The 17,416-nt window shown below is 45.2% G+C and overlaps 3 protein-coding genes across 3 annotated transcripts; 1 reads left to right on the top strand and 2 right to left on the bottom strand.

Moving 5' to 3' along the window:
* Nucleotides 1-437: 437 nt before the first annotated feature.
* Nucleotides 438-3,405, top strand: LOC119356305 (pentatricopeptide repeat-containing protein At3g22150, chloroplastic-like). Its single transcript, XM_037623248.1, has one exon. The coding sequence runs from the start codon at nucleotides 495-497 to the stop codon at nucleotides 2,895-2,897; it is 2,403 nt and encodes an 800-aa protein (XP_037479145.1). The 5' UTR covers nucleotides 438-494; the 3' UTR covers nucleotides 2,898-3,405.
* A 265-nt stretch (nucleotides 3,406-3,670) lies between these two features.
* Nucleotides 3,671-6,452, bottom strand: LOC119356307 (alkylated DNA repair protein ALKBH8 homolog). The gene is made up of 6 exons (XM_037623250.1): nucleotides 5,942-6,452; nucleotides 5,762-5,848; nucleotides 5,088-5,213; nucleotides 4,625-4,909; nucleotides 4,241-4,306; nucleotides 3,671-4,150 (listed from the first exon to the last, which is right to left on the bottom strand). Exons 1-6 carry the CDS (start codon nucleotides 6,362-6,364, stop codon nucleotides 4,091-4,093), a joined length of 1,047 nt encoding a protein of 348 aa, XP_037479147.1. The 5' UTR covers nucleotides 6,365-6,452; the 3' UTR covers nucleotides 3,671-4,090.
* A 385-nt stretch (nucleotides 6,453-6,837) lies between these two features.
* On the bottom strand, nucleotides 6,838-14,420 carry LOC119356306 (dual specificity protein kinase YAK1 homolog). The gene is made up of 18 exons (XM_037623249.1): nucleotides 13,651-14,420; nucleotides 12,771-12,970; nucleotides 12,093-12,246; nucleotides 11,907-12,016; nucleotides 11,749-11,818; nucleotides 11,592-11,674; nucleotides 11,412-11,493; nucleotides 11,273-11,313; nucleotides 10,986-11,108; nucleotides 10,629-10,773; nucleotides 10,443-10,542; nucleotides 9,647-9,735; nucleotides 9,319-9,393; nucleotides 8,800-8,874; nucleotides 7,916-8,688; nucleotides 7,681-7,839; nucleotides 7,241-7,485; nucleotides 6,838-7,159 (listed from the first exon to the last, which is right to left on the bottom strand). The coding sequence occupies exons 1-18, from the start codon at nucleotides 13,828-13,830 to the stop codon at nucleotides 7,080-7,082; spliced, it is 2,784 nt and encodes a 927-aa protein (XP_037479146.1). The 5' UTR covers nucleotides 13,831-14,420; the 3' UTR covers nucleotides 6,838-7,079.
* Nucleotides 14,421-17,416: the final 2,996 nt, after the last annotated feature.

A 17,416-nucleotide genomic window follows, 5' to 3' on the forward strand; every position in this document is an offset into this window, starting at 1 on the left:
GCATGCTATGTACGGATAATCTGTGCTATTTTTTATCCAAACATTGATGAAACCCACTGTGTTTGCATGAATTTCGTCCAGTTAGTTGAATCCGGCTTGAAATGTTTGCGTGCAGCATTCGATGGCCAATGGCCAGCTCCCTCGTGTCCGTGTACTGGTCTCATGTTCGTGAACGGATGCCATAGCAAATTTACGGATCAACATTGAAGATGCCCTAATGAAATTAAAGAAGGAAAGAATATACTCCCTCAGTCTCATAATGTAAAATCTTTTTTTAAGTCAAAAAACGCCTTACATCTTGTGACGGAGGGAGCAGATGCACCATGCATGGACTGTCAAAAAAAGAAAGCGGGTTTTGCGAGTACGCTTCTGCCGTCGATGCGTCTGTGGCTGGCCCTCCTCGCCGCTCGACCCGGCACGAGGCACAGCTCACAGTCACAGTCACAGGGGATGAGGAGATGAGCGAGAGCTGCTAGGAGGAGCGACACCACCCCATGGCTCCTCCTCAGTGCGCCGTCTCGTCGCCGCCCGCCCCCACCAATGCCGCCAATGCCGCCGGCGGAGGCAAGGGCAGGACGCAGCTGGCGGTGGCGCAGGTGAAGAAGCTCTGCAAGCAGGGGCGGCTCGAGCAGGCGCGGCGGCTGCTGCTGGACGCGCTGCCGCGCCCGCCGCCGACGCTGCTCTGCAACGTGCTCCTCATCGCCTACGTCGCCGCCGCGCTCCCGGACCACGCGCTCCGCCTCTACGCGCTCCTCAACCACGCCGCGCGCCCCGCGCCCCGCTCCGACCACTACACCTACTCGTGCGCGCTCACCGCCTGCGCCCGCTCCCGCCGCCTGCGCCTCGGGAGGTCCGTCCACGCGCACCTCCTCCGCCGCGCCCGCTCGCTCCCGGACACCGCCGTCCTCCGCAACTCGCTGCTCAACCTCTACGCCTCCTGCGCGAGGTACCGCCACGGCGGCGTCGACGTCGTCCGCAGGCTGTTCGACGCAATGCCCAAGAAGAACGTCGTTTCGTGGAACACCCTCTTTGGCTGGTACGTCAAGACGGGGCGTCCCGATGAAGCCCTGGAGATGTTCGTGCGCATGCTGGAGGACGGCGTTAGGCCCACGCCGGTCAGCTTCGTGAACGTCTTCCCGGCGGCGGGGAGCGGCGATCCCAGCTGGCCATTCTTGCTCTATGGTTTGCTGATAAAGCATGGGGTGGAGTATGTCAATGATCTCTTTGTTGTCAGCTCGGCGATCGGCATGTTCTCTGAGATTGGCGATGTGCAGACAGCTCGGATGGTGTTTGACCGTGCTGCCAAGAAGAACATTGAGGTTTGGAACACGATGATCACTGGGTACGTGCAGAATGGGCAGTTTTCTGAAGCCATGGATCTCTTTATCCAGATACTGGGGTCTAAAGAGGTTCCATCGGATGTTGTGACTTTCTTGTCAGCCGTCACAGCGGCGTCGCAGTCACAAGATGTCAGGTTGGGTCAGCAACTGCATGGCTACTTGATGAAAGGAATGCACAGCACACTGCCTGTGATACTGGGTAATGCGCTTGTCGTGATGTACTCGAGATGCGGCAATGTTCAGACTGCATTTGAACTGTTCGATCGGTTGCCAGAGAAGGACATTGTTTCCTGGAACACCATGATCACTGCTTTTGTGCAAAATGATTTTGACTTGGAGGGCCTGTTGCTCGTTTATCAGATGCAGAAATCAGGTTTCATTCCTGATACGGTGACATTGACTGCAGTGCTGTCTGCAGCATCAAATACAGGAGACCTTCAGATTGGTAAACAGTCGCATGGGTATCTCATCAGACATGGCATTGAGGGCGAGGGCTTGGAGAGCTATCTAATAGACATGTACTCCAAGTCTGGCCGCATAGACATGGCTCAGAGAGTGTTTGATGGCTATGGGAATAACAGAGATGAAGTCACTTGGAATGCCATGATAGCAGGGTACACGCAGAGTGGCCAGCCTGAACAGGCAGTCTTAGCATTCCGGGCGATGATCGAGGCAGGTGTGGAACCTACTTCAGTGACACTTGCTTCAGTGCTTCCTGCTTGTGACCCCGTTGGAGGGGGTGTATGTGCAGGGAAGCAGATACATTGTTTTGCTCTGCGCCACTCCTTGGATACCAATGTCTTTGTAGGCACAGCTCTTGTTGATATGTACTCCAAGTGCGGGGAGATTTCTGCAGCAGAGAATGTCTTTGGTGGCATGACTGACAAGAGCACTGTCACCTACACGACAATGATCTCTGGTCTTGGCCAGCACGGTTTCGGTGAGAGAGCACTATCCCTCTTCTACTTGATGCGAGACAAGGGGTTAAAGCCTGACGCCGTGACCTTCCTGGCAACCATTTCAGCATGTAATTACTCTGGACTCGTCGATGAAGGTCTTTCTTTGTACAGGTCAATGGAAACATTTGGGCTTTTAGCTACCCCTCAGCACCACTGCTGTATCGTGGACTTGTTGGCTAAAGCCGGGAGGGTGGATGAAGCATACGACTTTGTAGAAAGCCTGGCTGAGGATGGGAACTTCATCGCCATCTGGGGATCGCTTCTGGCATCCTGCAAAGCGCAAGGCAAGATGGAGTTGGCAGCATGGGCGACTGAGAAGGTGCTCAACATTGAGAAGCAGTATGGTCATGCAGGCTACAATGTTTTGCTGTCGCAGCTATTTGCTGCTGAAGGTAACTGGAGTAGCGCTGATAGTCTGAGAAAGGAGATGAGATTGAGGGGGGCGAGGAAAGAGGTGGGTTCTAGTTGGATCAAAGTCCAGACTGCAGCATTGCAGGACAGATCTGTGGAGAGGAACCAAAAGCAAAATTTCCCCGAAAATGAGCATGTGTTCTCGATGCTGGATGGGGATACTTGCAGTACAGACGCAATCATTTAACAGTTTAAGTACTTATGGCACGGATAGATTGCAGATTTGTTGATACCTGGAGATTAGCAAGTGTCGATTAGCTCATACTGTCACGGATCGAACTCCTGCTGCCTGCAGTTGTCATGATTTGCCTTCTCCCAGAATACAACTCCTTTGGAGTCTTTGACTGGATGAAACATGAAACCCCAGCCTGCAGGCGAGGCCGCCATGGTGAAAAGGGGAGCAAGTGTGCCGAGACAACATCGCATGCTTCCATCGGAAATGAAACAAGTTGAGATCAATATAGGCATCCATCAGAGATGAAACAAGATGTTGAGATCGAGACCATGAACCACTGGGTGAAGAACCAGCTGCAGCGTGGACAGCATTAATTCTGAGACCTGACATGTGAGTACGCCACTGTGAATGAAGTGTACATCAAATTTTTGTTCATACTTGTTGCTACCGAGACGCTGTAAACATTCATGTAAAATGTCAATTAAAGAAAAGTATCACAAGGTTATACTTATACAGCCAATTTAATGATGTTTCTTCAGCATTCTAGATATGAATGTAATATCTTAAATTAAGATCACATGATTACCCAGCTTGCACTCTGCACTCTGTACTAAAATATTTGGAATCACTCAGATCAAGGTAGCAAATTACTACAAGCCTCAAACGTACAGCCTGAAGCATCCCCATGATATAGCTGCAGAACAGTAGCTCGAATCTGTCAACAAAACCAGCAAAAGAACTGAAACGCCAGGGATACACCAAAGCACTAAAGTTCAAATGAAACATTGAGCAAAAGAACCCAGCAGTGAAAGAATCATACTCCCTCTATTCCATAATTCTTGCCGTGGTTTTAGTTGAAACCACGACAAGAATTAACAATATGAGAATAAAGGTGATCACTGTAGTTATACAAATACAACAAAAATATCTCAATTGGATAAATCGGGCCTCCGGGTGGCAAATTACATGCCTCATTTGAGAATTTCAGTCTCAAACTTAGTTCGCTACAAGATACAAAACTTGCTGGAATGGTGACATTATCTATTGGTTTGCTCAAGTATGCTTCAGCTGACTTTACTTAGTTGGAGTGGTTGTCCTATGAAACATCACCCACCAGATCACCAGCCTGTGATTGGTGATGATGAATTCGCCAATGGTGTAGCAGGTAATGTTCAAGATTTTATCCTTAATCCTATGTTGATATCTTACTTGCTCTGTGAATCACAAAATTGCCCATATTCACATTCGCAAAGACCCATCCTCGCCTGAAATTTTAATTCAGAAAGGGGGTGAGTAAACCAGCCACATCAAATACCTTATGGTGTGGTATATAGTGATGCAAATTGACAGCAGACCTTTCGTAAAGTGAAGGAAACCCGTCGCGAATTTCTTTTAATGACTTGACCAGCCACGTCATCAATCTACAAGGATCACATTACAACATTATACAATGTTGCATCATTTGGTATTAAATACAAGAGAAGAATTGGCAAAGACTTATTTATAAGGTTGATTTTTTATCCAACATATACATGATTCCTGTGAATAAAAATGAAGTTCAGTCGTTAATTTATGTACCTTGGCGGTTGAATTACTGTATGAGAAATGGTATGTTTAGAGCTGGAGTACGACAAGTTAACTATTTGGCACTTACAGAGATTACTAGCTAACTTGTGTATTCGTATTACTGTATGTTCAATGTTATGCTTAAAGGAGGAACAAAATACTGACTTAAATACCTTATGGTGTGGTATATAGTGATGCCAAGCATATCGACCTTCTCCAGACATGAGTAACATTGACCGAGGAGGTAGAAATACAGATTTCCGTATGCATTGTGGATCTTGGATGCTACCTTCATCAGTTCCACTGACCACACTTGGAGCACGCCAACTGCCTTTCGGGTATTGTCTGAACTCCATAATGCAAGGTCCAGCCAAAGAAAGACTAAAAATCATTTCTTCGAATGCTGAGTGTGTGTCTATGTGTGGAGACAAACCTACACCACAAGGATATTCATTTACCTGTAAGCACAATCAGGTTAATTCTATCATCAGTTGTCAACCGCTAATACTGTTAGTGATAGATAAGTAAGAAAAGAAATCCGTAATTAGACCGTGACCAAACCAACAACAGGAAATTTAAGCTACAGTTGCCACGTTCAGTGGAAACCAAAACAGTGGTAGGAACATGGAAACTTACCGTCAATTGATCCACCAGTTTTCCAGTACAATTCTTCACACCAGGGAATGTCACAATTTTGTCAAGGATTTTTGAAACAAAAGATGGCAATTCACCCAAAAACTGCTTCGAATCAACATTCCTGGTCTGTAAAGTCAACAAAACCTCGTTACAATGTAACTTTGAGCAGCCTTCACATCAAGGTTTGATGATTAAAGGTAAGGAGTGGCAAAGGAGATAGGAACTATGGAAAATTGTTCATGGTACATAAACCATCCTTTTGTACAGAAGAAGTTAAGTTGACTGCATATCATTTCACGGTGAAACTATGGAAAGTAGTTCTTGTTACATAAACAATCCCTATTCTTTTGTCCAATTTCCATTTTGTACACAAGGCTAAGGATAAGAATTTGCCAAAATGGCAGGCGAGCACTGATGCTACGGAGTTAACAATGGCAGGCAAAATGCAATTGACATTTCTTTTAGTGGGAACCTTTTTCATTTTGTACTGAAGAAAGAATTACTATATCCTTAGACAGTACATGAACTTATTGTACCAAATAAAACAGTACAAACTTATTAGACAAAACAAGGTAACCAATAGATAGATAGAACTAACTAATTGCAAAAAGGCAAGCGTAGTCACAGAGGGAAGAACAATCCGGACGATCATATACTTACAAGATCGAACTTACTTCATACAGAAATTCATAACCGTAATGCTGAACTCGCCTTTTCGCCAACCTTTTCCACGGCCTACTGTCCACGGCTGCAAGAAGCTCCTGCAGAAGGAGCAAAATTACAGACGCTGCTCAACCCAAATTTATTAGCAGCAAGCAAGCCGCCAATGGACGCTGAGACTCCAGTTCACGGACCTGTTCCTCGGCGGCAGTGACGAACTCCTGGACCAAGTGAACGCCCGGGATGCCGAGCTCCGACGACGAGAGGGCCACCGGGGGAGCGGAGACGGCGACGGGGGCCTTGGGCGGGGCGGGCACCGAGTAGCGCATGTGCAGCACGCGGCCCGCGAGGCGGGCGCAGGGGCGCCCGTGGAGCGCGGCCATCGCGGCCCCCGCGGCGGCGGGCTCGCGGAACCGGACGATGACGCGCGCGCCGCTGTCGTCGGCGGCGCTGACCGCCTCGACCTCCCCGAAGGCGCCGAAGGCCGCGGCGACGTCGTCGTGGGTCAGCCCCACCACCGGCCCGCAGTTGGCCACGTACAGGACGGCGCTGGGAGCGGGGAGCGCGGCGGCGTCCTCGGCCGTGGGCGGCGGGCGCGTGTACCCAGACTTGGCCATCTGCGGTGTCGCGTCGCGGCAGCCGGAGATCGAGTAGAGGGAGAGGGGAACGAGCACGCGAGCGGCAGTGGCGGCGCGGCGGGCAGTCGTGTCGCGGCTTTCCTTTTCCCCGCGCGACGGCCCAGTTTCGGCCGTTTTTGCTCAGGGTGTTACATAAACGGGAATTTCATACAGAACCTCATAAGTTCGCAAATGACTAGAGAACAGGGATAGTTCCCACATTCCAAACACAACCACGGAACTTCGACAAAATGCTTCAGAAGGGGAATTTCGGCTCTATTTGGATTGGAGCCCATGAATATCACTGGAAACCTTTCAGTTTCTGCAGGTATCAAGGAAAAACTCCCAAGGTTTCCGGACCCCAAGCGTATGCGAGCACCAAGGCAATGGCATTGCAACAGTGAGAGCAATGAACAGTTAAAAAACAATGTAGAATCTGGGATAGTTGTAACTCTAAGACAGCGCTGAGTCCGGATTCCAAAGGCTCGAAAAGCTTCACCAAGTGAACACAACCAGATAATGCTGTAACGATCGATTCTATTATATATCATAGAGTTCGAGACTGTCTTGACAATCAGGGACCCAATGGAGCAACGCAAATGCAGCAACATTGCAGGAAAGAAAAAGGAAACCAATAGCCAGAACCATCGCAACTCCGGTTTCGCCAGTACAAATAATTTATCCCGGCAATGAATGGCATTCCTCCGAGTCCACGCTAAAATATGCTCCCATAATCTTTTCTGGGAAGGGACGAGGGTAGCCCGCCCGTCGTAAACGGATGCACGCCTGATCCTCCTGCGCAAATTAGGACAACTTACTTAAGAATACCAAAAGAAAAGGTGCTTCTCGAATCCGCTAAAAGGGTTCGGAAATTACCCCAGGGCACTCCCTCACCCATGCCATAGGGAGGCCATGCAGGCTGCCCGCTTTGGTGACTCCCCATCGGTGGCCGCATATGACTGTTAGTTGGCTGGTTGTATCTCGGTTGAAGAAATTGATGGCGACCTCGGAGACTTTGCTGAGGATAGTTCGGAGGGTTGAAACCACCGTAATTGATTGGAACAGTAGGACGGGTGCCCCTCCCATGGGAGCCTGAGTGAAGTTGCTGACCCGCTCCGTAGCTACGAAGCGCAACAAAAGTAATTAGTTGGCATAACTTGGAAAGGAGCAGATCATATAACATGGATTGTTGTGTCTTGATTCTTGAACTGAAAAGACCGATCTTGTGAAGCAAAAAAAAGGGACATCTCAAGATATTCTGTCAGGTGGGTTCTTGTTTTGACAAAAACTCATTTAAAAAATTTAGAACACAATACCTTTGGCTTGTCGGTAAAGGGTTAGAGCTTGCAAAGTTGTGGCTTTGGGCACGGGTTGATCTGGCAGATCCGCCTGGCTGACCAGTTGCATCTCTAATATGAAGGCTGCTGCTTAAATCAGCTGACAATGAATTGTCTTCTTGCAATAGTGACTCATCACTGCAAAATAGAACAGTGTAACCATTTGTATTCAGACTAACTTTACAGGAAGCAATTTGAGCACACAATTCCTTACCTATAATTAGGATCCCAATCAGAAGGATCAAGTGTTGATGGAGCTGATGTATCCGGTAATACGTCAAATGAGGGCAAAGGTGGAGCATTATGTGAATTATATGCTTGGGAAGGCCCATGACTAGAAGAAGCCTCCACGGAAAAACCACTCCTGGAAGCTATTTGTGGTCTCCAACTAGAATGACCAGAACTAGGTAATGAATGCTGAGAGTAGCCAGCATGTCCGCGAATATAGGCATCCGAATGACTAAAACTGACACCATCTCCATGTCGTCCTTGTCCATGCTGAGATGCATATTCATGTGGTGGCATCGGCATGTTCTTCCTCTTGCTGTATTGGCCTACTGGTCCAGCTTTTCCCAATGGGGAGCCATGAATGCCTCCACTCGCAGGAGAACCAGAGCCATGCTTCCCAGTAGAATTAGCCGGGGTATGCATCTGGTAGTTTGGTGGGGTAAATTGTGATGGACTGGCACCAAGAGACATAGGCCCCATACTTCCAGGGCTCAATCGAATGCCTCTATCGTAAGAGAGACGAGGTCTCAGCCTAATATCTGGACTAGAGCTAACATGTGAAAATCCAGAAGGACCTACTGGTGAGTAATACATGTTGCCATTATTAACATCACCATAGCTTCCATAGCTGCTAGCAAGACCAGCATTGCCAGCATAGCTACCATGGCTACCAAGACTTCCATAACTACTCCCATAAGAAAAAGGCATTTTTGGAGGATAGGGGTTATTAGGAGGTAGACATCTGTTCACACTTCCAACCTAAAAAAAATTAGAACACGGGACATTTCAGTTTTAATGGACAAGAAAGATACCATAGGATTATAATTCTGCAAATTTAACTCAGGAGCAACATAAGAGAGTGGTTATCACCTGAGGGGAAAGACCTGCAACTAACCAGTGACCTCCTCCTGGATTGTGATCAACTGCTGCAGCATGAGCAACAGGCTACAACACAAATCAAAAACAGGATAGGTTTGAGAAAGAAAGAAAGATTGAATGAATGTGTTTACAAGCTAAAACTAAACTGTCTTTTAATTAAGGTAGAAAGCTATCTTATATCTACTAAGATCAACGATGCAACCTGTAGAACAACACTAGTGTACACAGGGAGCATTTTACATATTGATAGGTTTGTCGATTGGTGTATGTCTGTATGAAAGAGACAGGAAATTAAGTTAACTATCCGCAGACCATTGATCATTATCCTCAACGAGGCAATATGCCAACAAAAATTCACAACCTAATCTTATTTTTATGCAAATATACTTGTCATTCCTCCAAAGATAGATAATTTCAAACCCCAAAGCAGAAGCACGTCATCTAGCTTAATTTCAATTTCCTTCTTTGATAAATACGAAGTTAAGACACTAGAAGTAAAACCGTACTCACAATTCTTGGAGTCTCAGAGACGGGCTCGTATGGACCAGTAAAAGGTTCGCCTGTAATGAATGGATGGCCTGACGCCTGAAATAGGATTGTACAAATCATGTCCTTGCACATGGATCTGAATTATATGAAATTACCAACTTGTACGTAAGAATAAATTGTGTTTTCATGAGTAAAATCTAGTAAAAATATATATATACTGTTATAGAAAGAAATGACGATTCATCAACTTAACCTGACATAATAGACTCTAATGAGATTGAAAATATTGAAGTCTCAACCTTTACATAAAGGCCAAGGCAATACAATTGCACAACTAGCATGGGAATACCTGAAATGGCGACCATCGCTTATTTGGATCAAATTCAAGAAGTCCCCTCAAGAAATCAACTAACAGCACGCGATCTGCTTTTTCTGTCTCTGAATCAAAATGCAACACCTGAGAACATGATATCAAACTTGCAAGCTGTACTCTAAGAGCTCTATTCTGCAGATTCAAGATAGTTGTACTCTAATACCAAGCCCAAATTGAAGCAAATATCCCTACAATGTCTATACTCCATAGTCCATACTAATGACCACTAACCCTGAGTCAAGTTGCAACCAGTTTATCATTCGTGTTACTGATCGAAAGCAGCACAACGCCTAACTATAACAAGATAACCTTTATAGGGGCACAATGCATTGCTTTCAAAGACGAAATTACAACTCAAGAGGACACCAGCATGTACGGCAAATTAAAAAAACAATACTGACAGGGAGCAGATTGAAAGGGCTCCCTCTAGTTCCCAAAAAATGTCATTTCAGATACTAGCAGTCTAAAAAGCACAACTTTGACTACCATGTTTTATTATAATATCCAAAAAGCCTGACAAAACTACAATTTACTAAAGCACATTTGATAATATAAGTTACACATGTGATTTCCAAAATCCGATCAAGATATTTATAAAGATAACAGTAGTCAAACTCAAAAGTTTGACTGCAGCTATGTCAAAAGTGACACGTTGTGAGCAGGAGGAAATATCAACGAGGGTACATATGGTACTGATCTGAAGCCTATTCTAGGCAACAGCTAAGAAGCCAAAATCTATTCACAGAACTAAGGAGACGACAAAAAGACAAACCTGGCAATTTTGTATTGTCCCAAGGATAGGTATATATTAGTTGGTCCAACCTTTGCTGTGGGAAGTACCATTTCCCTAATTTCGGCCTTTTGGTCTCCCTCTGGTATAGATAGCAAGGCAGAGCATTAAGATAGTCTATAATACGACAGAAATCAATGTTATTTTGTCGAACCACAAGAAACTTACCCCCTCAACCTCGTCTTCACTTAACATTCTGTATGCAGTGCCAGGGCCATCATGTGGCCCAATACCCAGATAACTACTTCCAACATGTTTAAAAAATTTAGTAGTATTCTTAGCTTCCCTTAGCAAGTCATCTGGTGGTTGCCCCCTATAAATGTTTTATTCAAAGGAACAAAAAAAACAAGCATTATAACATGGTAAAGCTCGCCTGTGTAAATTTCTTAACTGACCAAAAGAACTAAAAGGGTAAGATTATAACAACAGTAAACTCAGCAGAGGCATCTGCTTTAGCATGCTGACATGTACTTAATAGTATGTAGATACAGAACTAGGAGAGAAAATTATAGGTACAGGACCTACCCGAGAATCTTTAGCATACGCTTAAGCACATCATATTCTGATGCCCCAGGAAATAAGGGTAGACCTATAAACAATTCGGCAACTATGCAACCGAATGACCACATATCAATCGCAGTAGTATATCTGTAACTGTTAAGGCTCACGTAATTTGAAAAGGCAAAAAGAACTTCATTGAAGAAAGCATTGCTCTTTATAATAATAATAAATATAAAAGAGCATTCCAGAAAATGTTGAGCAAGATCCTTATGGTGAATGATATGCAACAACTTGCCCTGTATATAGGATACGGATAGCCAAGGAGAACTTCTGGAGACCTGTAATAGCGGCTCTAGCAAAAAGGAAGGGTCGAAGTCTTACTTTCAAATAACAAACATTACTTGAATAAAAAAAGGGTTTAATTATGATGTTACAGAAGTTTAAAGAAACCTGGATGTATGAGTACACAGTTTTACCCTCCAGGCATGCTGATCCAAAATCAATAACTTTCACTGCTGCAGCTGTTTTTGCACTGTAAATTCATTGTACAACCTCAAGCAATAGTTAGCCAGGGAAAATACCATCCAAAACATAATAGTGTAAAATTCAATACTGATAGGGGCTACTCACGTCGGAGCTAAGAGGATATTTTCTGGTTTCAGATCGCAGTGAATGATGCCACCATCTCTCATCACTATCATGGCATCCAATATCTGAAAACGTAAAACAAGATCAAGTAACAGGTACTAGGTTACTAGTTAATGGGAAATGCATACTAAGACCATACCTGTTTTGAGAAGGCCTGTACAAATTGCACTTTCAATCCTCTTAAATGATTCCTTTTTAAAAGCTCATACCTATAATCTCGAAGTTCATAGTGCAGTCTGAACAAAACTAAAAAGGAATGAACCTACAACCGAAAAGGTTCGACAGAAGTAAACTTACAGATTTTGACCAAGCATTTCAAAGGCAATACACAGGTGATTTTGGAATGAGAGATAATCTAGCATTCGGACAATGTTGTGCTTATCATCAGGATCAAATTTCTGATTTAGCTGCAAGCATAGCCACAACTAAAATGGTGAGCCATCGCATATATTAATGAAAAAAGTTCCTAATGGGCTATCATACCGTTCTCAACAGTGAAACCTCCATTATGGCCTGCTGATAAAACGCAGGCTGGTTTTTTATAACCTTCACAGCAACATACTTGTTGGTTTCTGTGTCCCAGCATTTCACAACTTGGCCAAACGTGCCTTGGCCAAGCATTTCCTTGACAACGAACCTGAGTATCAAAATGAGAAAGAGGTACAGTTCAACGATATGCTAGTCATGCTCAGCCGCAGCTTTCCAGACTCTCGGAACAGCAAATGCTGAGACAGCCAATTCCGATTTATTAACAGAACTTCCGGACATGACATGAAAATTGGAGACGCCAGTTCATCTAACTTAACTGCATATGTATAAGCATAATCTTCAATTACTTCTCAACAAACATGCCTTAGCGAATTTCAAGATGAACATACTTGTTTATTGATCACTGGTCAGGATGTATAAAGCCTTTTTCACATACTCCCTCTGATCCAAATTAATTGGTGCAGCCTCTATACAATGTAAAATGGACACTGTATAGAGGCTTGGTCAATTAATTCAGATCGGAGGGAGTAACTGATTCTGGAAGAGTAATACCATCCCCTATAATAGTCTACTAATTTATACAGTAACAGTGCATGATGCACTAAAAAGATGGACAGGAAGATGAAACAAAGCTAATGAGCACATCAAACACCAAGTCTGGGGAAAATTTACCTCCGATTTGATGTCTTGTTGACCAACTCCAGGTTGACATACAATATGAGGTCCCAATTTGCATTATCAACTCCATCATTGTGGGCCGGGGTCGAAGGATGGGTGAGAAAGCGCTTTGGGTTTAGTGTCTCTGAGTACTTAAACTCAGGGTGGCATCTTTCAAAAGTGTTAATGATGTCCGCCGTTAGCCTTGCAACGCACTACACGATAAGAAGTGTCAGCTGGCAGCTGAAGGACAAAAGCATATGGAACAAGAGTTGTAACGAACAAGTGAGACAGCATCTCGATGTCTCGATATGGTAATATCGAATCGTTTATAGCGCATACAAACAAACTAGTGAGAATGTTCGCCCATAAATGTCGCTTAAAAGTGCATGGACGGTGTCTTATTCAAATGCATGGATTGTGTCTTATCCAAATGCACATCAAACTTGGAGAACTTTACCTACAACATTTCTTAGCTGAACAGTGAGCACTATTAGGACTTAGGGTGGATGCTGAAGTGGCTACAAATGAGTGCTGTACCTCGGAACATTCTTACTAGCTAAATATAGTTTGGTACGTACATTTTTCTCCCCATTTGTGATCCCCCCTTCAGTTGCACTTAATGAGTACAGTACAAGACACTACAAACTTGACGGGCAAACAACAACGCCATCTTATATGAAACTCCAGCACTCTAAACCTGTTAGTTCATAGAGACGAAACTAAGAGCATTTGACTAAACATGCTAGCAAGGAGCAAGGAAGCAACAGTGGTAATGGACTAGTGCTACGATGAGCAGTCAAAAGCTACATCAACATGGTAAGCTGAATTCAGCAACATCCAAGAGCCAGCCTGTGGTAAGGAACATGGCAAATAGGAGGAGAATGAGGCGTACCGGTTTCCTCTTGACGCCATGAAGCTTGCTTATGCGTGCGGCAACGCCACTGCCCGACCCCGACGGGGACGGCTCAGCCGCCCCCGCCCCTGCGCCCGCGACGAAGGGCCGGAACACCGTGCCCTCGCTGGGCGCCCACGCCGGCGCCGCGTCCTTCCCCTGCCTGCCGCTCCCCTCCATACGCGCGCGCGGGCGGGGCAGCTAGCCTACTCCGAGGCCGCGCGGGGAGATCTCGCCCTCGCGGCCGACGCCCACCGCCACGCGCCCCCGACTCCGAGCCCGGCCCGAGCGGCGACGATCACAGCGTCCGCGGGAGCAGCCGAGCAGCCGCCGGAGGAGTCCAGCTCCATCCTAGGCTGCGTCCGCGGCGGCCATCCCGATCCCCCGGCGCGACGCGACGCGACGGGCGGCAATTCCGTGCCCCGGCGGCGGAATTGGGATCGGATTGGGCCCGGCGGGGTAGGGTTTTGTCCCGTTTGTTTGTTAATTACTGCAACAACGGCGGATGAAACGAAACAGAAATAATCGCGGGATGAAGAGAGAGAGAGAGAGAGCAGTGGGTGGGAGGGAGGGAGGAAGAGGGTGGACTGGCTCCGGATTTGGATCCCCGATTCGTCGGCCCGGAAACTAGGGATTCCTCTCGGGGGGGAGGATGGAAGGGGGGTGACGCGGCCTGGGAGGCGAGCTGGCTCCTCGACGGGGGGCGGATGGATTCCCTTCCGAAATTTCTTCCTTCCCTCCCCGCTCGTGTTCCTCCGCCTCGCCTCGGCTATTTTCCTTGCCTTTTCTTTTCTTTTCTTTTCTTCTGCCGGAATAATTGATGATAACCCCCCCAGTTCATGTCACTTTGATCATAACCCCCCCTTTGTGTCACTGACATGTGGGGTCTGGTCCCACATGTCAGTGAACAAAGGGGGGGTTATGATCAAAGTGACATGAACTGGGGGGGTTATCATCAAATCCCCCTCTTCTGCCCCCTGTTTTGTTTTGTTTTCCCGTCGTGTGGAGAGAGGATACTGTGGGCGGGCGATGGCGATTGGGTGTTTGATTATCGACGACTGGTTAATGGGAGGATAAGCACCAACCAACCTTCCCGTTTTTTGTTACTCGCCTGCTCCTAGGCGTCTCCCCTCTCGGGCTTTTTTTAATTTTATTCCGGCTGACTGCGCTGCGCTACGCTGGCCGTTGTTTTTAGCCGTGAGACCTCGGTGTGGGCGTGTCTGCGCGTGGGCCATACGTGTCAGTGGTCAGCTCAGGCCTCAGGGGACGCGCGCGATGTATCCAACGGCGGGCGCGTGGTTGACAATGAAGGGTGGATGCGTTGCCTGCCTGCTGGCCCCGCGCGTCGCGACGTAGGGGGCGCGTGGGTGTGCCCGTGGAGCCCGCGTGTCAGTGGCGTGCGAGGTAGGCCGGCTGCCTGTCCCGTCGTGGATTCTGCCGATAAAGCTGTCCAGGTGACATGGCGCATTGTCCCGTGAACCCGGTCCAGGTGGCTGGTGGCATGCACATGCACCGTTTGTCCTTTTCCTCCCCCCCTTTTTTTTATTACAAGCGGGCGCAGACGAGATGGTGAGGCGCCGCCACCGTATCCGTGTGTCCACTCGACTGTGTTCAAAGTTGAATCGGTCAACCTAATAACCATGCCAATTACGTGGAAGTACAAGTGCGCACGCATAACTCCACCCACACGCCAAGAGATTGTTCTTCACTAAGCATCGAGTCTCCTTGCTTATCTAGATTCTTCTGTACTTTTGTTTGGGTGATATGCATTGTACGCATGGGTTAAAACAGGTTACGTGGTGGGTTGACCGCGCATCACTGCCATCCAATTATGGGCGTCTCATGCACCTTCCTCCTCTCCATTGCTCTTTTATCATATTCTTTGATGTTTTTATGTTCGAGGCACTTCGAGAAACGGTCATACGAAAGAATATTTGACTGGATTATACTCCCTCCGTTCTTAAATATAAGTCTTTGTAGAGATTTCACTATGAATCATTTACGGATGTATATAGATGCATTTTAAGTTTAGATTCATTCATTTTGTTCCGTATGTAGTCCATCTAGTGAATCTCTACAAAGACTTATATTTAGGAACGGAGGGAGTAGAATATTAAGGAAATACCCTGTTGTTGCTGACTTGTGACTTCCTAGACCTATATGATGCGGAAAAACTTGCTCACACACTTCATGATGAGCTGTTGCTGCTATTTATTTCCTTGTGAGTCTTGACCATGATGATAGCCCTGGGAACATGGCAAACTTCTCATGTGTCAAGCTGGACCATGATAAGAACCATGTTACAATTTCACTGCTCCTCAAAAATGGTCAATAGATTGTCGAAAGAGAAGCATGGCATCCAAAAATATAGAAGTAGTTATGATCATCCGCTTATCTAATTTGTTTATGGCTAACAATTGAGTAACACAGATGATTATGAGTCTCATAAATTGATTTTATATGAAGATACGACTAAAAACGTATAGAGAAAATGATGTTGATTCTAGAAATTACGCTAGACCTAGAGTTAGACTCCTGAGCAAGAGCCATTTCCTCCCTATTATCATAAGTATCTTGCTCCTAGGTAAGGGGATTGTTTATTGGTGATGTCACGGTTGTGTAGGTTTTTCTATAAAACACAACCTAACTTTTTTAATGAAGAACACACAGGTTTGTAGGTGTCCCATGAAGCGAACATTATGGGGATCTTTGAATTGTAGGATTTTCATAGACCGTTAGCGGATTGGGACTACTAAATTATTGTGAAATCTATTTATATGACCTCCGTTCCATAGGAATCTCAATATGAGCTTAAACCTCATTTTGTTTCTCCCCGGGGAAATCCAATGCACTTTTACTCTATCTCACTCTACAGTCTCTCCTCGATTACCAATACTACTTGTGTTTATTTCCTACGCACTCTCAAAAGGCACATCTCACAATGTTTTCATTGTTTTAAAATCACATAAGAATTCATAGTTCTCCTCAATCTTATTTCTTTCTTTTTTTCAAGAATTACATTTTACCTATTTATGTGATATCAAATCCATGCTATCCTAAGACTCTATATGCTTTTTTTGAAGGCCGAGGGAAGAAAAGCCCTATTTAGTGCTTAAAGCGCCGATTTTGGGCTCTTCGGTACATGGAGCTCACACAACCATTCATTTGTCAGTTCTAACGGGGTCGACTCATGTTCTTTATTTTTCCCTCAATGGTTTTGGCCTTTCAGTTTTAGGGTTGAGTTTTCTGGTTTCTTTTGGATTGGGCTTTGTTCAGGTTTTTCAGTTTACATTCCTTTTTTCATTTTTTACTCTATTTTCCTTTTATTGTTTGCCTCATTAAAATTTCGTGAACATTTTCCACCTGTGATTTTATTTTCAAATATCTGAACATTTTTCAGATCTCCGAACATTTTTTTAAATACGTGATTTTTTTATGCAAACTCTTCCACAATTTTTTGAATATTTATTAAATACATGAACTTTTTAAACTCACAAATTTTTTCAAATTCATGATTTTTTTTTCAAATCTGTGAACATATTTTGAATGAATGGATATTTTCCAAATTTGTGAACACCTTTTCAAATCAATGGATTTTTTAATCCTGTTTCTTTTTCACATCCATGAACATTTATCGAATTCGCCAACATTTTCAAACCCGCAATCAATTTTGAATAGATGAACATTTTTTGACATTCTCACCTTTTAAAAATACACAAACATTTTTAAGAAATAATTAACAAAAGAAAACCGCCTAGTTTTTGAC

This window comes from Triticum dicoccoides, chromosome 2A (assembly GCF_002162155.2).
Source record: "Triticum dicoccoides isolate Atlit2015 ecotype Zavitan chromosome 2A, WEW_v2.0, whole genome shotgun sequence".
NCBI classification, from domain to species: domain Eukaryota; kingdom Viridiplantae; phylum Streptophyta; class Magnoliopsida; order Poales; family Poaceae; genus Triticum; species Triticum dicoccoides.